Source organism: Giraffa tippelskirchi, chromosome X, assembly GCF_054371585.1.
Source record: "Giraffa tippelskirchi isolate mGirTip1 chromosome X, T2T-mGirTip1v1.2.pri, whole genome shotgun sequence".
In the NCBI taxonomy this organism is placed as follows: domain Eukaryota; kingdom Metazoa; phylum Chordata; class Mammalia; order Artiodactyla; family Giraffidae; genus Giraffa; species Giraffa tippelskirchi.
This window is the reverse complement of record NC_137289.1, coordinates 31,891,016-31,918,245: the sequence shown is the minus strand read 5'-3', so window position 1 is coordinate 31,918,245 and position 27,230 is coordinate 31,891,016. Positions and strand designations below refer to the sequence as shown.

The 27,230-nt window shown below is 43.6% G+C and overlaps 1 protein-coding gene across 1 annotated transcript; it reads left to right on the top strand.

The window, feature by feature from the left end:
- Positions 1–1,578: 1,578 nt before the first annotated feature.
- On the top strand, positions 1,579–22,881 carry LOC145536017 (uncharacterized). Its single transcript, XM_081564382.1, has 4 exons — positions 1,579–2,358; positions 2,523–2,913; positions 18,981–19,026; positions 22,250–22,881. The coding sequence occupies exons 1-4, from the start codon at positions 2,253–2,255 to the stop codon at positions 22,577–22,579; spliced, it is 873 nt and encodes a 290-aa protein (XP_081420508.1). The 5' UTR covers positions 1,579–2,252; the 3' UTR covers positions 22,580–22,881.
- The last annotated feature ends 4,349 nt before the right edge of the window (positions 22,882–27,230 follow it).

Here is a 27,230-nt window from a genome sequence, read left to right as displayed (position 1 = left end):
AAATAAATAATAAATAAATATTAAAAAAAAAAAAGAAATGTAAGGCAACATAGGATGGCTATTGGTAGCACTTTGTTTTTATCACCTCAGTTAATTCTCACAATAACCTGGTGAGGTAGTTACTATTGCTATCCTCGTTTTACAGATGTAGAGACCAAGATTAAGTGAGAATGAGTAACCTAACAATTTAGCTAGCTAGCAAGTGGTTAGCACAGCCAGGATTTATAGGCCAACAATCTGGCTCCAGGGCCCTTCACTCCCATCAATCTAATACATCAAACCATGATTCGTGGTTATTACTTGAGGCTCCATTCAGTATTTAAGGTTTTAAAAGTGTGAAGTTAAGTAAAATTTAAAGAAAAACACTATCATGACTGATGCCAAAGTAAGGCAACGTTTGTCAAGGGTCACATGGGTTACTACAGTTGGGAAAACACAAATTCACTGTGGAAATCTGAGCTGTAAAGGGACACACTTCCTGAGCTCTCATAGAATTCTTAGCTAGTCTAATGCAAATCATGATGAAAACTCTAATAGGTCTCTCATGACATAACTAATATTAAGACAAAATTGTGCATAAGATATCCAGCCAAGAGAGGCAGAGGCTTGCTGAACTCAACCAGGGCCAACATGAGGAGGAAACGTCTTGGTTAAAATCAGGAAGAGGTATCAGATTGCCATCTCTTACCATCTTTTTGAAAAAGAATTGGTCACCAACCCCTTTTTTAGTTAATTTCTTAGCCACTCTCCAGAAACATGAAGCAAAAGGTATTATGCGTTAGGCACTGTAGGTGAGATGACCTGGTCCCATGATACATTCAGGAGCCCACAAAAATGATTTGGTTTCTGATCTCAAATGGGGTTGACAAAAACAGTTGTGTAAGATAACACAAGATAAGTACATGGTCAAGTATAGGGCCCATTGTTAGAAGTTATTTTCAGTATTTAGGATATTAACAAGCCTTGGGGCATCCATAAAACACTTCTTCAAGGAAAAATCATAGAGCCTGCAATCTAGCCTGGCTCTCTTTTATTTGACAATGAATAAAATTTATTTATTCCTCAGAAAGGGCTCAGGAAGGTTTCTAGAAAACATGATGAGGCGAGATAAGGGGGTGGGGGAGGCAGCTGCAAGAAAGCAGGTAATTTAGCCACGTCCACAGGAGTCCACCCCAGGGTACATGTATACCTCTAGAGGATTTACAGCCAGAAGCAATAGGGGCTGTTTATAAAGATGTAGCACAATCCATAGTTGCAACAAAGGCAAAAACAAAAGGAAGGGGTGCTCTCTGTACCCCTTGAGTGTTCTAAACACTGTGCAGGTTTCCACACTTGATATTTGATGTGGATTCGTTACTAAAATAGGCTAAGGGCCTTTCTTAAGGGAGTGGGCTGGGGTTTTGTTTTGTTTTCATAGCGCATCTGAGCACCCCACCTGCTCAGAAAACCCAGCCCTGAACTCCTGCTCCTGGAGACCGCTGGAGTATGGCAGACTCGGACTTCAGCCTCACTGCAAAAACTCAGAGCAAGCAAAGGCCTAGCTGGTCCACTTATACACGGGTTTTTTTCTGTAGACACACAGACGGCCCTCCATATCCATGGGTTTCACATCTGCAGATGCGGAGGGCCCGCTATGGGACTCGAGCATCCGCAGATTTTGGTATCCCTGGCGGGTCCCAGAACCAATCCCCGGCGACACCAAGGGGTGAACATATTAGTTTGATTGCTTCTCCTTGCTTAGTACTGGCTGCTGGATATGGCGGGCTGAGCCAGGAGCTAGTCCCCAAACGTTTCTCCAAGGTCTACGGAGCGAGGGTGAGGGCCCGTTCTTCCCATCCACAAATCAGGCACAGGCCCTCGGTCTGGGAAGACGCCGGACCAAGTGCGCAGTACTTGGTCAGCTAAGTTGCAACTTGGGGGCCTGAGTTCTGCTCTCACTCATGCTCCCTACCAGCGCCCCCTGTGGTGCGCACCTAGAATTGCCCCCCATACCTCCTCCCCCCTCCCTCCCCCTGCCGCCAGGACCGCCAAGCTCCTGCCGCATGCGCACTGCAGCCGACCCAACCCCCAGCAGCCGACGATAAACCCCCGGAGGGCGTCTATCCGGACTCTAGTCCTGACCCGACGCCAGTGTAGCCCTAACGGTGCCGAATCGCGGGCCGCCGCTTCTAGCCCTGAGTCTAGAGCCGGGATCTCGGGAGACCCAGGACAGCCTCCGCTGAAGGCACAGCCTCCTGGACAGCGGTCGGAACATGAAGCCTCAGCCGCAGCGTGGCCACAGTGCCCATAGCGACACCGACGCGGTCGTTGCGGGCTTCCTCAGGCTGGGGGTCAAGGACAATTGGGAAGAAGTGCACGGTCAGTGGCAGGCTGGGCACTCGGTTCAGAGGATACCAGGAAACGAATTTCCCTAGGGAGGGGCGAGCAGGAGGATTCCTCCTCAGACGCGGCGGGTTCCCTCCTCTTCCTCAGCGGGCTCGCTCGACGGCCTGACCTTTGTCTTCGGGTTTCTTCTCTTGCAGAGGCTGAGCCCGCGAAGATCTCGCTTCCTGGAGAAGAGGGAGAGGAGCCGAAGGCTCAGTCCAAACCTGAGCAGGGAGCAGCCGCGGAGGGGAAAGAGGCGGGATACGAAGAAGGAGAAGAAAAGGAAGGCGGCAATGTGGCCGCGGGAGATGCGGGCCCCCCAGACGGGGGAAGCCGCTACGCCAAGGCTGAGATAGACGCTGAGGCGGGCGCGGGCGGCGGCGAGGGCGGAGAGAAGGGCGGGGAGGAGCAGCGCCGGGGAGCCGCCATCGAGGTTTGGAGGGGGGCAGGCAGGCGCCACCGAGTCTCCCGGCCCACCTTCACGCTGGAGCAGATGCGGGAGCTGGAGAGAATTTTCCACCACACTCCGTATCTCAGCGTGGCCATGCGGTAAGCGGGCGGCTCCGGGGGCGCGGGCTGAGGCGAGCGGGTCCCTGTCCTCAGCTCTGGAGTTGAAAACCCCAGGGCCTGGGGCGGGGGCTCTGCCCGGTGGGAATCGAGTCAGTATTAAGGTGGGGAGTTTGAATAAGTCATGTCGGGAAACTGTCGGCCCATAGTTAACAAATGAGTCGCTGGAGGTATGGTGGAGCACGTGCGCGGTTGGATTCTACTTTGATTTAAAATATTGGTCATCAGTTATTCATGGATTATATTTGCGTTAATGTAAATACTACATTGAATGTGAAAGTGAAAGTCGCTCAGTCGTGTCAGACTCTTTGAGACCCCACGGACTGTATAGTCCATGGAATTCTCCGGGCCAGAATACTGGAGTGGATAGCAGTTTGCTTCTCCAGGGGATCTTCCCAACCCAGGGATCGAACCCAGGTCTCCGGCATTGCAAGAGGAAGCTTTACCTGCTGAGCCCCAGGGAAGCCCAAATACTACGTTAGAACATCCTTTGTCTTAATTACTGAATTTTTAGTTACCCTTAAAGTTTGTGCCGGAGGTAGAATTGTCCCTAAAGCAAGCCACAGAGTGGAGAATGAATGGATTGCTGAGTGTCTGAATGCAGAAAAGATTTTAAAAGCTATCATTTACATTGTACTTACTGTGTTAAGCACTTGCCCTAAAGGGTTTCCTACAGATTGTCATTGAATCTTCACAACCCTATGTGAATGTGGCAGCTATTGTTTTTTTATCCCTGCTTGACCTGTTAGAAAAACTGAAGCCCAGAGACGTGAAGAGACTTGCCCAAGATCCACACAGCTCGAATGTGGCTGAGATTTGATCCTAGGAGGCTGTTCAGTAGGCAAGGCCAGAGGTGATGGTGTGGTAATGGATAGAAGTGAACAGATTAAAGAGGTATTTAGCAGGTAAAATTGATAGCGATTCATGGTAATTTGGACATAGGAGTAAAGGGAAATGATTAAGAAAAATATCTGAATTTCTGATTTGCCCAACTGAATGGCTGGTGGAATACTCAATGAGCTAGGGAATATTGAAAGAGTGACAGAAGCTTGCAAGAGACAGAGGAGGACTGATTGGAGAGGCTGTAGGCAAACCGTTTCATGGAAACCTCCATGGTGGTAGGAGATGAGTTAATGAGAAAGGATGGTAAATAGCATCAACTTTGGCTCAGTATTTTCTGTTCAGTTTGATTACTCCAAGTTCGGTTGGCTTTTGCTGTGTGATAATTCTAAGAATCAGCCCAATTTCTCCCTTTCTCAAGTGTCAAACTCAAGATGCCCCTTGATTTGGGTGTCCAGAACTGCCTATATCTCATTTATACCTTTTTTTTTTTTTTTTTTTTTATTTTTTTTTTTTTTATTTTTTTTATTTTTTATAAATTTATTTATTTTAGTTGGGGGCTAATTACTTTACAATATTGTAATAGTTTTTGCCATACATTGACATGAATCAGCCATGGGTTTACATGTGTTCCCCTTCCTGGACCCCCCACCCACCTCCCTCCCCATCCCATCCTTCTGGATCATCCCATTGCCCCGGCCCTGAGCCCTTGTCACATGCATCGAACATGGAATGGTGCTCTGTTTCACATATGACAATACACATGTCTCAATGCCATTCTCCCAGAACGTCCCACCCTCCTCCCTCAGAGTCCATAAAATTGTTCCATGCATCTGTGTCTCTTATTCTGTCTCGCATATAGGGTTATCGTTACCATCTTTCAAATTCCATATATATGCATTAGTATACTGTATTGTTGTTTTTCTTTCTGGCTTACTTCACTCTGTATAATGGGCTCCAGTTTCATCCATCTCAGTAGAACCGATTCAAATGTATTTTTTTTAATGGCTGAGTAATATTCCATTGTGTATATGTACCACAGCTTCCTTATCCATTCATCATTTATACCTTTTGACTGCCTTCACCCAGTTCCCCCACCTGACTCCCTCTGGTAACCACCAATCTAATCTCTTTTTTTTCAGTTTGATTACTTTTGAAGTGTAACTGACCTACAACAATATGTTAGTTCCTGTTATGCAAAATAGTGATTCATTATTTCTAAATTTATTTATTTATCTATTTTTTTACTTTACAATATTGTATTGGTTTTGCCATACATTGAGATGAATCCGCCATGGGTGTACCATTATTTCTATACATTTAAAAATGATCACCATAAGTCTGTCACCATAAAAGATATTATATAATTATTGACTATATTCCCCACACCATACATTTCATACCAGTTATTGATTTTGTAACTGGAAGTTTTTACCTCTTAATCTCCTTCCCCTATTTCTCTCCTCCCCCCACCCCTCCTTTCAGACAACCACCTGTTTTTTTCCTCTGTATCTATAATTTTGTCTCTGTTTAGCTACGTTTTTTCATTTGTTTCACTTATTAGATTCCACGTGTAAGTGAAATCATACAGTGTTTGTCTTTCTGCCTCTGATTTATTTCACTAAATATAGTACTCTCTAGGTCCATCCACATTGTTACAAATAGCAGAATTTCATTCATTTTTATGACAGAAGTATTCCATTGTATATATATATATATATATATATATATATATATATATATATATATATATCACATCTTCTTTATCCATTTATCTGTTACTGGGCACTTAGGTTGCTTTCATCTTTTGGCTGTTGTAAATAATGCTGCTATGAACATTGAGGTGCAGATATCATTTTGAATTACTGTTTTCGTTTTCTTTGATATTTACCCAAGAGTGGAATCGCTGGATCGTATGGTAGTTCTAATTTGAGTTTTCCTGAGAAACCTCCATACTGTTTTCCATAGTGGCTGCACCAGTTTACATTCCCACAGTGTAGGATTCCCTTTTCTCCACATCCTTGCCAACATTTGTTATCCTTTTGATGATAGCCATTTGACAGGTATGAGGTGATCTCATTGTGGTTTTGATTTGCGTTTCTCTGACGATTAACAGTGTTGAGCATTTTTTTTTCATATGTCCGTTGGCCATCTGTGTATCTTCTTTGGCAAAATGTCTATTCAGGTCTTTGCCCATTTTTGCATTAGGTTCTTTGTTTTTTGATACTGAGTTGTATGAAGTGGCGTGAAAGTCACCCAGTTGTGTCCGACTCTGTGACCCCATGGACTCTACAGTCCATGGAATTCTCCAGGCCAGAATACTGGAGTGGGTAGCCTTTGCCTCCTCCAGGGGATCTTCCCAATCCAGGGCTCGAATCCAGGTCTTCTGCATTGCAGGCAGATTCTTTACCAGCTGAGCCACACAAGGGAAGCCTAAGAATACTGAAGTGGGTAGCCTATCCCTTTTCCAGCAGATCTTCCCGACCCAGGAATAGAACCAGGGTCTCCTGCATTGCAGGTGGATTCTTTACCAACTGAGCTATGAGGGAAGCCCGACCTGTTTTTATAAATATTGGATATTAACCCCTTGTCAGTAATATCCTTTGCAAAAATTTTCTCCCGTCCAGTAGGTTGTCCTTTTGCTTTGTATATGGTTTCCTTTGCTGTGCAGAAGCCTTTAAGTTTAATTAGGTCTCATTTGTTTGTTTTTGCTTTTATTTCTTTTGCCTTAGGAGACAGATCCCAAAAATTATCGCTGTGATTTATGTCAAAGAGTGTTCTGCCTATGTTTTCCTCTAGGAGTTTTATAGTATCTGGTCTTACCTTTAGGTCATTGATCCATTTTGAGTTTATTTTTTAATGTTCTGTGAGAAAATGTTCTAATTTCTTTTACACGCAGCTGTCCAGTATTCTTAGCACCACTTATTAAAGTGACTCTTTTCCCTATTGTATGTTCTTACCTGCTTTGTCATAGAGTAATTGACGGTAAGTACTTGGGTTTATTTCTGGACTCTCTAGTCTGTTCTAGTGTATGTGTTTTTAATGCCAGTACCATACTGAGGTGTTTTGTTTTGTTTTTTTTTTTTGGCCGCACCCCATGGCATTCAGAATCTTCTCTGTCCAGGGATGGAACCCAAGCCCCCTGTAGTGAAAGGGCGGTGTCAGGTGTCTTAACCACTAGACTGCCAGGGAAGTGCATTGATGACTATAGCTTTGTGGTATAGTCTGAAGCCAGGGAGTGTGAGACCTCCAGCTTTGTTCTTTTTTCTCAAGATTACTTTGGCCATTTGGGGGTCTTATGAGGGTTTCATATAAATTTCAGGATTATTTCTTTTTTGGGTGAATTTATTGTAGGGTGAACAATGTCATATATTCCACTTTTTTGTAGGTACTTTTTGTTTTTTAGTTAATTTTCATTGGAGTATAGTTGCTTTACAATGTTGTATTAGTTTCTGCAGTATAGCAAAATGAGTGAGCTATACATATACACAGCCCCTCTTTTTTTTGATTTCCTTCCCTGCCATGTATTTTGATAGGAATTGCATTAAATCTGTAGATTGCTTTGGGTTTTATGGACATTTTAGCGATATTAGTTCTTCCAGTCCAAGAACATAGATTATCTTTGCATTTCTTGGTATAATTTTTAAATGCCTTCAGCAGGGTTTGATGGTTTTCAGAGTATAGGTCTTTCACTTGGTGAAAGTGTATTGCGCTTCCTTTGGTGAAACCAAACCTCCTTGGTTACGATTATTCTTCGGTATTTTATTCTTTTTAATGCTATTTTAAATGGGATTGTTTTCTTGCTTTCTCTGATAGCTTATTATTAAGTGTATAGAAAAGCAACACATTTCTATATATTAATCTTGAATCCTGAAACTTTACTGAATTCATTTATTAGTTCTAATAGACTTTTGGTGGAGACTTGAAAGTTACCTTTTTTAAAAAATTGAAGAATAGTTGATATACAATATTACGTAAGTTTTAGGCGTACAACATAGTGATTCACATTTTTTTTTGATTTCAAAGTATTTATTTAGAATTGTGTTTTTTAATAAAAACAATAGTATCAGAATATCACAATAATATATTTATCTTTGTGAAGAAAATTTCTGCATTAAAAAAATGAACAGTTTTATATACAAGCCAGTTAAACTATCATTTCTGTTTTTATATTTACTGCTACATATTGGGCAGAATCAATATATAACCATACAACAGAGTTGATGATGATGTCTAAAGATGCTTCTAGGGCAAAGATATGAAGACATAAAACTCTATATCAAGTTTAGATAATTGCAAAATAGAATTAGGAGCTTATTTTTATAATACCATTGGAAGATTATAGCCTACACAAAGGCAGCAGCAACTCTGATATGGAGGAGAGGACATATTTGAGAATTATTTAAGATTTAGGTGACAATATTGTAGTGGATATTAATGGAAAGACAAAAGAGATAATTTAGAGAAACTCTCAGAAATATGGTACTCACATAGCATGTGAAAATAACAAAGCCAGATATAATCAATGATTGTAACCAGATTATGATCATTATAATCAGATATAATTTATATTACATAGTTGTCATATGCATCTAGCACCATTATACTATATGTTATATCTTGTAATTTAATATCTTACAATTTCATGAAAGAGTTACTGTTTTTTTTTTTATTTTATTTTTTTTTTCAGTTTTTTTCTTCCAGATATATTAGGATAAAATTGACATATATCACTGTACAGGTTTAAGGTACACAGCATAATGCTTTCACTTATACACATCATGAAATGATTACATGTTCACAATAAATGTAGTGAACATTCATCATCTCACATAGATATCAAAAAGTATTTTCTTCCTTGTAATGAGAACTCTTAGGATTTATTCTCTTAATTTTCATATACATCATAGGGGAGTATTAACTATAGTCATCATGTGTATACTACATCACTAGTACTTATTCTTCTTATAACCAAAAGCTTGTATCTTTTTTTTACCCAATTCAGCATAATTAAGATTTATACAATTTTCACACAACAGTTTTTTAAAGTTAGATAGATGCTATTGTCCCATGATTCCAACACTAAAAATATGAACGAGAACACACTGAACATCCTTATTCTTGTCCCTTCCTTTTCCCAGTAACTCATTTCTGCTCTCTCAGACAGCCATCTGGACTCATTTCTTTACATCCTTCTAGAAAAGGATGTCTCTCATCCTTTTTTCCCGCAAACCTTTTTGCATCGTCACTCTCCTGAGGAGGCTTTGAAGACATTTCTTCCTGATTATTGGCTCCTCCTTTAATTTGAATACACAGGTATACTGTGTATCTGTTTTTGTACTCTACATATAACTGTGCTCCTTACACAAAAATATTCAGATTCCTCCCACACAAGAACCAATTTTTACCCCTTCAGTGGTGATATCACCCCCAACAAGAATGCATATTCCATAGCTGTTTCGTGCAAATACAAGTAAATACAAATGCATTTTATTTTCCTCCTTTCACACAGATGGTACCATACTACACACATACTAACCCGTGCTTTTTTTACTCAAAATATCTCATGGTAATATTTTTATAATATTTTATTAAAAATATCCCCATTGTTTTTAATGGGTGCATAGTATTTAATTTTATAAATTTAAACTAACTTACTAAGATAATTTAAACTTATTTAATTCCAGTGATGGATGTTCAGGTTATTTCCAATTTTTTCTGCTTTAAAAAAAAACATGTTACAATGATTAGGATTATACACATCGAATATTGGGATCTGTGGTAGATTAAAGATGTCACGATTTCTCTGACACAGCAAAAGAGACACAGACATAAAGAACAGACTCCTGGACTCTGTGGGAGAAGGCGAGGTCACAATTTTTAAAGGTTGTACTCCACTATAGTTCTTATGAAATATTGGCTATATTCCCTGGATTGTGCCATATATCCTTGTAGCTTATTTATTTTATAGATGGCGGTTTGTACTTATTAATCCACTACCCCTATCTTGTCCCTCTCTCCTGTCTCTCCTCACTGGTAACCACTAGTTTATTCTCTATATCTATGAGACTTGTTTCTTTTTTGTTATATTCAATAGTTTGTTTTCATTTTTAGATTTCACATATAAGTGATATCATACACTATTTGCCTTTCTCTGTCCTACTTATTTATTTCATTAAGCATAATACCCTCCCAGTCCATCTATGTTGTTGCAGATGGCAAAATTTCATTCTTTGTCACGTTGAGTAGTATTCTATTGTATGTCTATACCTTATCTTCTTAATCCGTTTCGAAGGCAATGGCAGCCCACTCCAGTACTCTTGCCTGGAAAATCCCATGGATGGAGGAGCCTGGCGGGCTGCCGCCGGCTGTGGGGTCGCTAAGAGTCGGACACGACTGAGCGACTTCACTTTCACTTTTCCCTTTCATGCACTGGAGAAGGAAATGGCAACCCACTCCAGTGTTCTTGCCTGGAGACTCCCAGGGACGGCGGAGCCTGGTGGGCTGCCGTCTATGGGGTCGCACAGAGTCAGACACGACTGAAGCGACTTAGCAGCAGCAGCAGCAGCATGATGATGGACACTTACGTTTCCTCCATATCTTGGCTGTTGTGAATAATGCTGCATGAACATGGGTGCGTGTAGCTTTCTGAGGTAGTGTTTTGTTTTGTTTCCAGATATATGCGCAGGATTGAAATTTCTGGGTCATGCGGTGGTTCTGGTTTTAATTTTGTGAAGAACCTCATACTGTTCCCCGCGGTGGCTGCACCGGTTTACACTCCCGCCAACAGTGCGCAAGCGCTCTCTTTCCCCGCGTGCTCTCCAACATGTGGTATTTGGAGTCTTCTTCTTGAGAGCCATTCTGACCTGTGTGAGGTGACATCTCATTGTAGTTTGGGTTTGCATTGCTCTCGTGATTACTGATGTCTGTTTCATTGAGGTGTAGTTGATTTCAAATATTCTATGAGTTTCAGATGTGCAACATACTGACTGAAAATGTTTATAGATTATCCTTCATTTGAAGTTATTATAAGATATTGGCTATATTCCTGCTGCTGTAAAATAAATACATCCTTTTTAATTTTCCAATTCAGTTTCATCACTAGTAATTGATCTGTTCAAATTTTCTATTTCTTCTTGCTTCAGCCTTGGGAGAATGTACATATCTAGGAATCTGTTAATTTCTTCTAGGTTATCATTTTATTGATGTCTAAATAATTGTTCATAGTAGTCTCTTATGATCTTTTGTATTTCTGTGGTGTTGATTGTAACTTCTTTTTCATTTCTGATTTTATCGATTTGGACCCTCTTTTTTCTTGATGAGTCTGGCTAAACATTTATTAATTTCATTTACATTTTCAAAGAATCAACTCTTATTTGCATTGCTATTTTATATATTTTAAAATCTATTTCATTTATTTCTTCTCTGATCTTTATGATTTCTCCCTTGTACTAACTTTGGGTTTTGCTGGTTCTCCTTTTTCTAGTTCCTTTAGGTGTGCGGTTAGGTTGCTTATGTGAGATTTTTCTTATTTCCTGAAGTAAGCTTGAATTACTACAAACCTCCCTCTGAAAACTGCTTTTAGTGCATCCCATAGACTTTGGATTATTGTGTTTTCATTTTCATTTGTTGCTGGATTTTTTCTTTATTTCATCTTTGATTTCTTCGATGACTTATTCATTGTTCGGTAGCATTTTGTTTAGCCTCCATGTGTTTGTGTTTTTTTTGAAGTTTTTTTCCTTGTAGTTGATTTCTAGTCTCACAGCACTGTAGTTGGAAAAGATGTTTGATACCATTTAAATTTTCGTAAATTTATTGAGACTTGTTTTGTGGAGAATGTTCCATGTACACTTGAGAACGCGTTCAGTTCAGTTCAGTTCAATTGCTCAGTCGTGTCTGACTCTTTGTGATCCCGTGGACTGCAGTATGCCAGGCCTCCCTGTCCAGCGCCAACGCCCGGAGTTTACTCAAACTTATGTCCATTGAGTCAGCGATGCCATCCACCCATTTCATCCTCTTTCATCCCCTTCTCCTCCTGCCTTCAATCTTTCCCAGCAACAGGGTCTTTTCCAATGAGTCAGTTCTTCCCATCAGGTGGCCAAAGTATTGGAGTTTCAGCTTCAGCATCAGTCCTTCCAATGAACATTCAGGACCGATTTCCTTTAGGATGGACTGGTTGGATCTCCTTGCAGTCCAAGGGACTCTCAAGAGTCTTCTCCAGCACCACAGTTCAAAAGCATCAATTCTTCAGCGCTCAGCTTTCTTTATAGTCCAACTCTCACATCCATACGTGACTACTGGAAAAACCATAGCTTTGACTAGACGGACCTTTGTTGGCAAAGTAATGTCTCTGCTTTTTAATATGCTGTCTAGGTTGGTCATAAGTTTTCTTCCAAGGAGCAAGCATCTTTTAATTTCATGGCTGCAGTCACCATCTGCAGTGATTTTGGAGCCCCCAAAAATAAAGTCTGCCACCGTTTCCACTGTTTCCCCATCTATTTGCCATGAAGTGATGGGACCAGATGCCATGAACTCAGTTTTCTGAACGCTGAGCTTTAAGCCAACTTTTTCACTCTACTCTTTCACTTTCATCAGGAGGCTCTTTATTTCTTCTTCACTTTCTGCCATAAAGGTGGTGTCATCTGCATATCTGAGGTTATTGATATTTCTCCTGGCAATCTTGATTCCAGCGTGTGCTTCCTCCAGCCCAGCGTTTCTCATGATGTACTCTGCATATAAGTTAAATAAGCAGGGTGACAGTAAACAGCCTTGACTTACTCCTTTCCCGATTTGGAACCAGTCTGTTGTTCCATGTCCAGTTCTAACTGTTGCTTCCTGACGTGCATACAGATTTCTCAGGAAGCAGGTCAGGTGGTCTGGTATTCCCATCTTTTTAAGAATTTTCCAGAGTTGCTGTGGTCCACACAGTCAAAGGCTTTGGCATAGTCATTAAAGCAGAAATAGATGTTTTTCTGGACCTCTCTTGCTTTTTCGATGATACAACGGATGTTCGCTATTTGATCTCTGGTTCCTCTGCCTTTTCTGAATCCAGCTTGAACATCTGGAAGTTCATTGTTGACGTACTGTTGAAGCCTGGCTTGGAGAATTATGAGTATTACTTTCCTAGCGTGAGAGGGGAGTGCAATTGTGTGGTAGTTTGAGCATTCTTTGTCATTCCCTTTCGTTGGGATTGGAATGAAAACTGACCTTTTCCAGTCCTGTGGCCACTGCTGAGTTTTCCAAATTTACTGGCATATTGAGTGCAGCACTTTCACAGCATCATCTGTTAAGATTTGAAATAGCTCAACTGGAATTCCATCACCTCCCCTAGCTTTGTTTGTAGTGATGCTTCCTAAGGCCCATTTGACTTCGAATTCCGGGATGTCTGGCTGTAGGTGAGTGATCCACACCATCGTGGTTATCTGGGTCATGAAGAACTTTTTTGTATAGCTCTTCTGTGTAGTCTTGCCACCTCTTCTTAATATCTTCTGCTTCTGTTAGGTCCATACCATTTCTGTCCTTTATCGAGCCCATCTTTGCATGAAATGTTCCCTTGGTATCTCTAATTTTCTTTCTTTTTTTTTTTTTCAAATACCCCAAATAGTTTTATTTTAAACATTTACCCATTTAAACTGTGCTAACTTCTGATACATAGACAATGGTATCTACTTAACTGTATATGCATACATGTATAAATATATACATAATTCCTACATATGGTAATATTTTGAGCTTCACCTATGAAATTAATTTCAATTGGGGTCAAACGTTTCATCTTTTGCAAGACACCTAATTTGTTCATGAAAATCTTGAATCCATCTGAGGTAAGGAAGAGAATCTCAGATAGGACTGGGGTATGGGATGGGGATGGTCAGACATGCCACTAGACCGTACAGGGTGCACTGCTGCAAATCAGAAAAAGAAGCCACATCATTTGGCCAGGCACCAATAAACTTGGCTTGGTGAATGGAGCAGGATTTCACTCCCAACCCCTGCCTCAGCCAGATGCCCTGCACTGGGTGCAGCCTACATGTAGGTGGCAGTCCTAGAGAGACAGCTCAGTGGTGGTGCAGGCAGATGGTGATCTGGCCACGCTGCACAGCTCCATTCCTTGATAGACTGATTGAATTTGTCTGAAGCAGTTTGGTTGGGTAGGGGGTCTCTTCTTCTCACCACTTCTGATGATTCAGCTGAAGAAGGAGATCACCCTGATGGAAAAAACGTCCATTTCTCAGGTTCAAGTTCGCAGACAGGTGTGCGGCCTCCAAGAGGGCTTTCACGGTTTACTTTCAGAAAATTGCTCAATGTTGATTCTTAAAAAAAGTATATGCTGTAGATCTGGTTATAGATGAGCTTGCTATTTCCCTACTGAGCTCAGGACTGGACTCCACAGTCCAGCAGATTCTTCTCAGTTATTCTGTCACCTCTTTCGGGAAAAACCTAGTTCCACTAGCAAATCCAGGCCCTCCCGCAGCCTGCTCTTCCTCACTTTCTCTCGGCGCCTCCGCTCGGGGTCGTGCGGAGGGGCTGCGTGAGGAGCGAGGAGCGGACGGAGAGCCACCGGGCGGCACGCCCCGGTCCGGAGGGGGACGGGCCGGGGGGGACCAGAGCCGTGCACGGCCCCCACCTCACCCGACCCGGGCGGCGGGCCAGGCGGCGGGCCAGGCGGCGGCGCGGACACCCGCGCCCTGGAGGCTGGCTCCGAGGGCTCCGCCCGCCGCCGCGGCCCCTCCCCGCCGCAACCTAGAGGCCGCCGGGCTCTAATTTTCTTGAAGAGATTGCTAGTCTTTCCCATTCTGCTGTTTTCCTGTATTTCTTTGCATTCATTGCTGAGGATGTCTTTCTTATCTCTCCTTGCTATTCTCTGGAACTCTGCATTCAAATGGGTATATCTTTCCTTTTCTCTTTTGCCTTTCGCTTCTCTTCTCTTCATAGCTGTTTCTAAGGCCTCCTCAGACAGCCATTTTGCCTTTTTGCATTTCTTTTCCTTGGGGATGATCTTGATCCTTGCCTCTTGTACAATGTCATGAACCTCTGTCCATAGTTCATCAGGTACTCTGTCTATCAGACCTAATCCCTTCAATCTATTTGTCACTTCCACTGTACAATCCTAAGGGATTTAATTTAGGTCATATCTGAATGGTGTAGTAGTTTTCCCTACTTTCTTCAATTTAAGTCTGAATTTGGCAATAAGGAGTTCATGATCTGAGCCACAGTCCGCTCCTGGTCTTGTTTTTGCGGACTGTATAGAGCTTCTCCATCTTTGGCTGCAAAGAATATAACCAATCTGATTTCGGTGTTGACCATCTGGTGATGTCCATGTGTAGAGTCTTCTCTTGTGTTGTTGGAAGAGGGTGTTTGCTATGACCAGTGCGTTCTCTTGGCAAAACTCTATTAGTCTTTGCCCTGCTTCATTCTGTACTCCAAGGCCAAATTTGCCTGTTACTCCAGATATCTCTTGACTTTCTACTCTTGCATTGCAGTCCCCTATAATGAAAAGGACATCTTTTGGGGGGTGTTAGTTCTAGAAGGTCTTATAGGTCTTCATAGAACCGTTCAACTTCAGCTTCTTCAGCGTTACTGGTCGGGGCGTAGACTTGGATTACTGTGATGGTGAATGGTTTGCCTTGGAAATGAACAGAGATCATTCTGTCGGTTTTGAGATTGCATCCAAGTACTTCATTTTGGACTCCTTTGTTGACTATGATGGCCACTCCATTTCTTCTAAGGGATTCCTGCCCACAGTAGTATATATAATGGCCATCCAAGCTAAATTCACCCATTCCAGTCCACCTTAGTTCACTGATTCCTAAAATGTCGACATTCCTAAAATGTGAACGTGTATTCTGCTGCTTTTGGATGGGATGCTCTATGAGTCCATTAAGTCTAATATGTCACTTGAGGTCAGTGTTTCCTTATGGATTTTCTGTTGGATGATCTGTCCGTTGATGTAAGTGGGGTGGCAAAGTCCTGAATGTGATGCTTACTGTCAGTTTCTCCTTTATGTTTGTTTGTATGTACTGTATGTATTTTAGGTGCTCTTATGTTGGCTGCCTATATATTTACAGTTGTTACATCTTCTTGAGCTGATTGCATGTTCATTATGTAGTCTTTCTTTGTCTCTTGTTATGGTCTCTGTTTGAAAGACAAGTTTATCTGATACAAGTGTTGCTACCCCAGCTTTCTTTTGATTGACATTTGCATGAATACCTTTTTCCATCCTCTCTCTTTTTGTCTGAGTCTTTAGATCTGAAGGGAGACTCCTGTAGGCAGCATGTACGTGGGTTTTGTTTCTGTGTCCAGTCAGCCACTCTGTGTCTTTTAATTGAAGCGTTTATTCCATTTATATTTAAAGTAATTATTGGTAAGTATATATTTACTGCCATTTTGTTAATTCTTTTCTTTTTGTTCTTTTCTTCTTCTTTGCGCTCTTCCTTTGTGATTTGATGGCTTTCTTTAGTGTTATGTTTGGATTGCTTTCTCTTTTGTTGTATGTGTGTCCATTATAGATTTTTGGTTTGTGGCTACCATGAGGTTTATATAGATAGTGTTTTTGGTTATACTTACGTATACATGTTGTGTATATGTATTCTTTTTCAGATTCTTTTCCTTTACAGTTTATCATAAGATAGTGAATAACCTTCCCTGTGCTATACAGTAAATCCTTGTTGTTTATCTATTTTATATATGGTAGTGTGCATCTGTTAATCTCATACTCCCAATTCATTCCCCCTCCTCGGTTACCAGAAATATGTTTTCTACGTCTGTGAATCTGTTTCTGTTTGTAAAAAAGTTCATGTGTACTGTTTTTTTTGAATTCTGCATGTAAGTGATATCTTACGGTGTTTGTCTTTGTTGGAATTAATTCACTTAGCCTAATACTATCCAGGTGCATCCACATGGTTACAAAAGGCAGAATTTCATTCTTTTTATGGCTGAGTAATATTCCATTGCATATACATACCACATCTTTATCCATTCATCTGTTGATGAACACTTAGGGTGCTTCCATGTTTTAGCTGTTGTCAACAGTGCCACTATGAACATCGGTGTGTGTGTATCTTTTCTAATTAGAGTTTTTCTCTTTTCTAGATATATGCCCAGATGTGGGATGAGCAGTGTTGAGAATCTTTTCACGTGCCTGATGGCCATCTATATGTCTTCTTTGAAGAAATGTCTGGGCGGGCTTAATTTCCAAAATACAGAAATAGCTCATACAACTTAATAAAAACAACAACAAAAACCCAACCCAATCAAAAAATGGGCAGAAGACCAAAGGAGAGATTTCTCCAAAGAAGACACGTGTGTGTGTGTGTGTGCGTGTGTGTGTGTGTGCGGGCACACGCGCGCGCAGTTGTGTCCAACTCTTTGTGACCCCATGGATTCTTGGCTTGGAAATTCCATGGACAGAGAAGCCTGACAGGCTCCAGTCCCACACATTCACAATGAGTTGGACACAGTAGAGCACATGTGTGCACACACACACATACATGTCTTCTTTGGAGAAATGTCTATTTAGTCTTCTCATTTTTTGATTGGGTTGTTTTTTGTTGCTGTTATTGAGTTGTATGAAGTGTTTGAAAGTTAAGCTCATGTCGATTGCATCATTCACAAATATTTTCTACTATTTCGTAAACCCTATGGACTTTCGTTTTCTTTATGGCTTCCTTTGCTGTGTAAAAGCTTATAACTTTACTTTTTACTCTTTTCTTATTTGTATTAATAGCCTTTTTCTTTTTTGCTTAGAGAAGTTCCTTTAACATTTCTTTTAAAGCATGTTTTGTGGTGTCGAACACTTTGCTTTTGCTTGTCTCTAAAAGTCTTTATCTCTTCTTGAACTCTGAATGATAGCTTTTCCAGGTAGAGTATTCTTTGTTGTAGATTTTTTCCTTTGATCACATTAAATATACTGTGTCACTTCCTCCGGTCGTCAGAGAGAGCTATATGCTCCAGGGGTGCTTTCTGTATGGGCTGCATGAGCCCTTCTGTTGTGGTGGGCTGACTACCATGGGTGGACCCCAGGTCTGTTGGTTACCAGGCGTTGCCTAGTGCAGAGGCTGCTGGCCCCACTGGTGTTTGGGGCTGGGTCCTGGGACCTCTGGCGGGCAAGTCTGGTTCTTGGGTGACTGGGGACTCAGGAGGTCCTATGGCAACTGACTTGTTGGTGAGTGAGGCTGTGTCCCTGCCTGGCTAGCTGCTTGGTTTGGGGTGTGTCGGGATTAGTGCCAATAGACTGGTGGGAGGGCTGGGTCACAGTACTAATAGTCTAGAGGGAAGATTTCAAAATGGCCCTTGCCAGCAGCAGAGTCCTCACGGTCCAACGAGCACCTTAAACTGGCTGCTGCCAGCGTCTTTGTCCCCAGGGTGAGCGGTAGTTGTTTCCTGCCTCTTCAGGAGATTCTCCGGATCCACAGGCAGGTCTGACCGAGGCTCCTTTCAAATCACTGCTTCTGCCCTGGGTCCTGGAGCATGTGAGATTTTGGGTTCATCCTTTCCGAGTGGAGTCTCAATTTCTCACAGCCCCCGGGTCTCCTGAAAGGAAGCCCTGCTGGCCTTCAAAGCCAAATGTTCCGAGAGCTTATCTTCCCGGCTCAGGACCCCAGGCTAGGAAATCTAGTGTGCTCAGACCCCTTGCTTCTTGTGGTAAATCTCTTCAATTATAATTATCTTCCTGTATATGGGTTGCCTGGTGGCTCAGATGGTTAAGAGTCCCCCTGCAATGCGGGAGACCTGGGTTCGACTCCTGGGTTGGGAAGATCCCCTGGAAGAGGGCTTGGCAATCCACTCCAGTTTTCTTGCCTGGAGAATCCCCATGGCAGAGGAGCCTGGTGGGCTACAGTCCATGGCATCGCAAAGAGTGGGACACCGGTGAGCGACTAAGCACTGCACATATGGGTTTCCGACCTGTGGGTGTGAGTCTTGACTATACCCCTTCTCCACCCTTCCTGTCCATCTTATCGTGTTTCCTTCTTTATAGCTGTAGTTGTGGAAGATCTTGTCTGCTCACCTTTCAGGTCATTCTCATCAAGAGCTTCTCTGTATATAGTTGTAATTTTGGTGTGCCCAAGGGAGGAAGTGAGCTCAGAGTTTTCCTATGCTGTTATCTTGGCTACTCTGAATAAATATTTTAAATAGTGAGAAATGTACAACATACATTTCATTTCATGCATAATGTCAAATGCTGAATGTTTGTAATTATTCCCCCTCAGACAGGACCTTGCAAGACGCATGGGAGTGACTGAAGATAGAATGCAGGTGAATAAACTGGGAAAAAGCACTTTGGCGTAACAGCTCTTCTAAAACCCACTTCAGGAACTGGATACCTTGTCCTGGACATTCTCACGTTGGTTTGTTTTTGTAGCCTTCACTATGTTTGGGAAGTAAGATTGGAACTTCTGGGGCTTTGGGAACTTCAGTAAAGTAAACTCCTTCTAACACTGATATCCTTTAGGGGCAATTCTCTGTGGACTCATGTTGGGACTGAGTCTGACTTAGGAATTATTCAAATTAATGCACCAAATAGCTGGGTTATAAGGGGGTCCACCCCTTGAGTGGCAACTCACTCCAGTATTCTTGCCCGGAGAATCCCCATGGACAGAGGAGCCTGGTGGGCTACAGTCCACGAGGTCACAAAGAGTTGGACACGACTGAGTGACTCAGCACACAAAGGGGGTCCAAGTATACTAAATTATCTAAAATACGTAAGCCAGGCATCAGCTCTTTCTGCAAGGAGTGAATTTTCAAGTATTCAGGCATTTGGGTAAGGGAATAATTCACCTCAGGACGCAACATATGAGCAACAAATGTACGTTTAGTTTAGCTGAGACTGATGGGGAGGGGGATAATTTACAATTCCAAGTGCCCGATCCTCCTGCTGTTGTTCTTGTGTGTTTGGTAGAGCAACGCAGGAGACACAAGAGACGGGGGTTCCATCCCTGTTTTAGGAAGACCTCCTGGAGAAGGAAATGGCAACCTGCTTTAGTATTCTTGCCTGGAAAATACCATGGACAGAGGAGCCTGGCAGGCTCTCTGGGGTCGCAAAGAGGCGGACACAACTGAGCAGACACATACTCACACTCACTCAGAGCAGTGTAGAGTTTCAGCTGTAAATTTTAATTTTCTGAAATTGTTTGATGTGCAGTCTGAAAACTTTGCTAACATAGTCGGTTGTGCATTATGATGGAGATGGAGGAAAGATGTGCGACCCTTAGGAATTTGTCTAAATATATATATTAAAATAAGTTGAATAAATTTCCACTGACCTAGAAAGGTGAGTTTGAGAAAATTGGACACTATCAATATATTTATTGGAGATACTGCATATATGCAACATTATGAAACTGCCAGATGTATCAGTGAATATTATTTTGAGCAATTTCTAATGGCTAAGGATTTTTTTCTGCCCTTTTCGTACTATTTTCAGGGATTGGTTTTGAAGAATCTCTCTCTGATGGCCCACGGTCCATGGCTCCAAGCCAGTAGCTTCCTTGTGTTAACTCGAAGTACTTGCCCATTTACTTAGATGGTAATGACTACTCGGTACCTCAAGGCACAGAAACTGAATAGTTGTTTTTAGAACAGAGTAAGTTGTATCAAGGGAATATTTTTTTAAAGTAGAAAATTAAGGAAGGAAGGAAGAAAAATCAGGAAGGTATTATTATTCACTTTGCTGCAGAGCCCTTGTGTGAGGGTGGTGATGGATGCGGGCTGCAGACCTGGTTGGGGTGGGGAGGTCTGGAAAGCAAGGCTGGGAGCCTAAGGCCAGGGACTAGGATCACAGTCAGGTCTGGCCAGGGCTTGGGAGGCCCGGGCCTCTGCTCTTTCATGCAGGCAAAGCAAGCTCACTGGGAAAGAAAACCTGAAGTTTTGGTGACATGCTTCTCCTGGGTTTACATAGTGGTCTCTTAGTGGAGCTCTGAAGGGAAAAGGACCCACAGGAAACAACTAAGGGAAAAGAGAGAATGTTCCCACCTATTTCCAAATTCTATGGCACGAATTTCCCAAAGAAATATTTAATAGACATCTCCCCTTGTTTTCACACACAGCAAGAGTTACTCTATGAAAGCAGTACTGGGAATATGGAAGTAGTAGCCGCCAGAACTTCAGTTAGCCAGTTTTGCATTTTGCTTATCTTTATGCAGATTTGATCCCTGGTACACTCTATCTCCCCCTTCAAAAGGAGCTCTATTAATCTGGCTCCTTAAGACTACATATTCATGCATCAGAAGAGCCCAGATACTAAGGATGGGAGAGGAAAAATGAGGCGGTAGAGAGAGGAGGCCCTTGGTTTCATGTAAAATTTGCGGTGTGAAAACATGCAAAACTATTAAATATGATGTAATTCCAATAAGTGGGATGCTGAGGGAGCAGTGGCACCCACAGCACAGGTTTTTCTTTCAGTTGTTAAGAGTTGGCTCATATTTCAGAAGGAGCCATTTTGTGAATCCTGACCCGGGTGGTTGTCGATTATCTTCCTAATATGCAGGTTGCACCCTCTTGCCTTAAGCATGAGGGGACGATGGGGCCCTGCTGGTTGAGTGGCAGCACCTAGAGAGCAGGGCCATGCTGGGAACCAGAGACTCTGGTCCAAGGCCTTGCAGCCACACTCAGAGCAGAGGGAGCTGACTGGGTCCTGAGCGCAGGCAGGTTTGGAGGGTGGGACAGGCTGGAGAGTGCAGAACTGAGAAAGACAACAGTGGTTGCCTCCTCCCCCCGCCCCCATCTCTTGGCTGGCCAAGATTTAAGAATGTCGGTCAATTTGGGCGAAGTTTGTTCCATGGACAGAGGAGGCTGGCAGGCTGCAGTCCATGGGGTCGCCCAGAGTCGGACAGGACTGAAGCCACTAAGCAGCAGCAGCAGCAGCAGCAGCAGTCTAAACCTCTCTGATCTGCAGTCTAGTACTAAGGCGGTGTCCAGGGCTTCAGCTCCACTGGTGTCAGCAGACGAGCCACAGAGTGCCTGGGCCCCCACGACCAAACCTCCCTGGCAACACCAGCTCTGTCTCTATGACCGTCGCATCGGTCCCCGAGGACAGCTTTTATTTACAAATCCAGCCCGCGCCTATTGATTATTTACTGTGCACCAAAGACGGGTCATTCAAAATGGGTCCCGTTCCTCTCAGTATGATTTTAAAAGGCACCCACTTTATCCTGTGCTCAACTTCCCCCATCACGAAGGCGCACCTGCCTAGTGAGTGGGGTTAGGGGCAGGAATAGTAATAGGTGGGGGGACAGACGAGGCCATAAGCCAGTCCAGAGCCAGGCACATCGTCGGTGCTCATTTGCTGGGGGTGGGGTGGGGGACTGATGGCAGGGCCTTTAAGTAAATGTCCTAAAAACTTTTAACCAGAAGGAAATAGCTTCTTCTCCTGGTGCAGTTTCCCATCTTCAAGTCACCAAGATTTCCCCGCTCTGTTTTTTCCTGTCTGACATTAAATGCTCCATGTACTAACGCAGCCCGTTTTTCTCTCTGATTGGAGGTGTGGTTTAAGCATAGAAGGACCATGTGGAAGAAATGCCAGAGAGCACTGAGGTTCAGAGGTGCACCCCTTCAGCTCCCGGCCTACCCTGTGGTCAGCAACTGGGGTGGACCCTGCATCACCATCCTCATTCAGGAGCCAAATTGGGACTGGGTCCTTCTGGAGCCGATGCCCCTGGAGCTGATGCCCATGCTGCCCATGCCCCCCATGCTGCCCATGCCCCCCATTCCGCCCATGCCCCCCATGCTGCTCTTGCTGCCCATGCCGCCCATGGCCCCCATGCCCCCATGCCGCCCATGCCCCCCATGCTGCTCTTGCTGCCCATGCTAACCTTACCCCCTTTGTTTCTGCCTCCTCTGCCCTGGATTCCACCACCCTCCGTTCACTCCGGCCGCCCTCACAGGGCCTTTCCTGGTCCCCTACCACCAGTGGCCTTTCTGTAGCCCCGGTTCCTCTTGAATGGTCTCTCTGACAGCTTTGGTGAAAGTGCCTTTGAGCCAGAATGAAGTTCTGATACCTCACCATCAGGCACACAGTGCCTGCCAAGTGTGTTAAATACAAATGCTGAGTCATTGACCCACTGTTTTAGGGCACGTTTTCTGTATTTTCAATAAAGTTGTGAATTCTCTGCATATTTGTTCTGTGTGTCACATAGGTTAGTGCATCTGATGGAAACTGCTGAGCCACAGTCACCATCAGTAGGCCACGCACATCTCCGACGTTTCCCAGGTGCCCAGGAGGAGTGTACACAGACGCATCCGTTCTCTTCCACCCTCATCTCCAACACCCATCCTCCCCCCTCTCTGCCCCACTGGGACCACCGAGATGTGCAAGACGGGTGGCGTGAGTCTCCAAGGGAGGAGAGTGTGTTCCCAGGCAGGCCTGAGCCACATTCATGGTGACGAGGTCAGAGGCAAGGACCCCAAGGGCCACTTCTACAGGGGCAGCTCATAGGGCTTTATGGAGAAGAGGGAGCTGGGTGTTAACCTGATTCTCTCATAGTTCTGTTCCCCGCTTTCCCTTTTGTGGAGGGTATGTGGGGTTGGGGGCGGCGCAGATAGAAACCACTCTAGTGGGAGGGGGAGTTCCTGGCTCTGTAGAGGAAATGCAAGAGGAGACTCTGTCTAGGCCAGTGTAAGACTCTTCCCTCTCCCTCCCCTCTCCCAGAGGTGGAAACCATAGCCCTCCCTCCCCAGCTCAGAGCTGATCATGTGGCCTTCAGATATATCCTGTCACCTTCAACATCCTGGAGAGAACCTGGGTTCCAGCTAATTTACTACTGCAAAGAAGGCTCTTGGTTGAGTGCTGCCTGAAGCCAGGAGGAGTGGTCCCTGAGCACTGATGCAGGATAATCACATTATTTAAAAGAAGCAGGAAGACCTTGCCTTTCTTCTTCAAATGGAATTCCCAGGTAGAAACCACCCAGGAAAGGGTTTGTGAGGAGAAGGAGAAGGCCCTCAGCCAAGTTCCCCTTGTAGCTGGGGGTTGGGGTGGAGGAGGGGGTCATTTGCTGGCAGAGGAAGAGAGTCTTCTCCAGTTGCCTATCCCAGAGGAAGGAGGGACTGAAGAATGGGGAGGGGGAGCATCCAGGCACAGAACCTTATGGAACTGGCTCTCCCCAGCCCTTGGCCATGCCACTGTGCCCAAAGAAAACCGCAGTAAACTCTGGATTTAAAAATACCAGCATTGGGACTTCTCTGGTGGTTCAGTGGCTGGGACTCTGCACTCCCAATGCTGGGGGCCCGGGTTGGAACCCTGGTCGAGGAGCTGGATGCCACACACAGCAGCTAAGAGTTCACATGCTGCAACTAAAGAGCCCACATACTGCAATGAAGATGGAAGATCTGCCCTGCCGCAACAAAGACCCAGTGCAGACAAATAAATAAATAGAATCTTTAGAAAAACCAGATTATTTCTTCTCTTAAAACAAATAACAACATTGTGATGGTTTCATGGTTTTGTATATATGTCCAAACGCATCGAAATGTATATATTAAATATGTGCATTTTTGTATGTTAAGTAACAACAAGCTGAAGTAAATACACAAAACCACAGTAAAGGTTTTGGTAAGTTGGTAAGTTTGGTAAGCTCTGGCACATTAGTCATATAGTAACTTAATCCTTCAAAGAATGACCTACTTGTTCACTGGGTCATTCTGTGTCTTGACTTTTGGTAAAACGATGGCTTTTGATGAATTGACTTGGAGCCAAATCCAAGATGTCTAAGGCCAAGCCAATGAGGCAGGGTGTTTATTTATGGAAAGGTCTTATTTAGAACTCCCTCATGGAGCCCAGGCTCCAACATGAGAAGGAAAATGCTGGGATTTTTTTCTCACATATGACTGAGACAGATCATTCTTGACCCTCTCTCCTAAGGGCCTTTCCCAGGTGGCACTAGGGGTAAAGAACACTCCCAGAGACACAAGAGACTCGGTTTCCATCCCTGGCTCAGGAAGATCCCCTGGAGGAAGGCATGGCAACCCACTCCAGTATTCTTGCCTGGAGAATCCCATGGACAGAGGAGCCTGCTGGGCTACAGTCCATGGGGTCACAGAGAGTTGGACAGGACTGAATCGACTTAGCACAGCAACATGCCCTGTCCTTTCCTAGTTCCTTTTCTCCCTTTACCTTCCTGAGGAGAGGCTATTTGGCTGAATGGCTGTGCAAGGTCAGGAGCACGGTCAAGTTTGGGCTCTGGGTGATGAATGGGGAGAACCACTGCAGATGATTTTTTAAGAGTCCTCCCTTACTAACCCTCAATACCTTAGTGAAGGTAGGATGCATGGAGAGAGGAACATGGAACCATATGGTACCATATGTAAAATAGATAGCCATTGGGAATTTGCTGAATGACTCAGGGAACTCAAACAGGGGCATTGTAACAACCTAGAGGGGTGGGATGGGGAGGGAGGTGGGAGGGAGGGGACATATGTACACCTATGGCTGATTCATGTTGATGTTGGGCAGAAACCAACAGAATGCTGTAAAGCAATTATCCTTCAATGAAAAATAAATAATTACCTGAGTGGCCATCCAACCTGTGAGCAGCTGCGGCAGAAGCCTCAGAAGAAGTTTATGAGTCCCTCTTCCTCAGGGTTTTCAGAAGGAAAGTTTGAGTGCTGCTATGGCAACAGCTGAGCTATTTCAAAGCCTAAAGATGCTGCTGTGAAAGTGCTACACTCAATACACCAGCAAATTTGGAAGACTCGGCAGTGGCCACAGGACTGGAACAGGTCGGTTTTCATTCCAATCTCAAAGAAAGGCAATGCAAAAGAATGTCCCAACTACCACTCAGTTGCACTCATCTCACATGCTAGCAATGTGTTTCTCAAAATTCCCCAAGTTAGGCTTCAACAGTATGTGAACCGAGAACCTCCAGATGTTCAAGCTGGATTTAGAAAAGGCAGAGGAACTAGAGATCAAATTGCCGACATCCGTTGGATCATAGAAAAAGCAAGAGAATTCCAGACAAACATCTACTTCTGCTTTATTGGCTACACCAAAGCCTTTGTGTGGATCACATCAAACTGGAAAATTCTTCAAGAGATGGGAATATCAGACCACCTTACCTGCCTCCAGAGAAATCTGTAGGCAGGTCAAGAAGCAACAGTTAGAACCAGACACGGAACAATGAACTGGTTCCAAATTGGTAAAGGGGTACATGAGGGTTGTAGGTTGTCACCCTGCTTATTGACCTTATACGCAGAGTACATCGTGTGAAATGCCAGGCTGGATGAATCACAAGCTGGAATCAAGATTGCCAGGAGAAATATCAATAACCTCAGATATGCAGATGACACCACCCCTATGGCTGAAAACAAAGAGGAGCTAAAGAGCCTCTTGATGAACGTGAAAGAGGAGAGTGAAAAAGCTGGCTTAAAACTCAACACTCAAAAAAGGAAGACCATGCCATCACTTCATGGCAAATAGATGGGGAAACAGTGGAAACAGTAACAGACTTATCTTTTTGGACTCCAAAATACTGCAGATGGTGACTGCAGCCATGAAATTAAAAGGCGCTTGCTCCTTGGAAGAAAAGCTATGACCCACCCAGACAGCATATCAAAAAGCAGAGCCATTACTTTGCTGACAAAGGCCCGTCTACTCAAAGCTCTGGGTTTTCCAGTAGTCATGTATGGGTGTGAGAGTTGGACTGCAAAGAAAGCTGAGCACCGAAGAATTGATGTCTTTGAACTGTGGTGTTGGAGGAGAAGAGCTGACTCATTTGAAAAGACCCTGATGTTGGGAAAGATTGAGGGCAGGAGGAGAAGGGGACAACAGAGGTTGAGATGGTTGGATGGCATCACCGACCCAATAGACATGAGTTTGGGTGAACTCTGGGAGTTGGTGATGGACCGGGAGGCCTGGCGTGCTGCAGTTCATGGGGTCGCAAAGAGCCGGACACGACTGAGGGACTGAACTGATGTATGAAGTCATTTAATTTTCCAAGCACATAGTAGTATTTTCACATTAAATTACAAAATCAAAGAACAAAACAGAGACACAGCATTTACTTTGTTCAAGACAAACCCTGAACCATCCGTGCTTTTAGTTGATTTTCCTAAATTCTGAGATCAGGGCCTCTGGTTGTGCTTGATGGTTGCTTTTTTTTCTTTTCTTATCTTTTTTTGGCCACACCCTGTGGCACTCAGGATCTTAGTTCCCCAACCAGGAATCGCACCCATGCCCCCTGCAGTGGAAGTGCAAAGTCTTAACCACTGGACCACCAGGGAAGTCCTTTGATGGTTTCTTTTAAAAATATCTTTTATGAAACACAGATGAGAGAGTAAACACAGTCTACCATAACGGTTATCAGCAGAGTCAGGAGTAATTTACAAAACGTTTCTCTTTGTCAATTTCCTTGCCTCCAAAATGGGGATAAACATAATGCCTATTGAATATGCTTTTTGTGAGGACTACATCAGGTAGTTCTTTGAAAGACTGAAAATAGTACATGGGAATCATTCTCTATAAGCTTTTT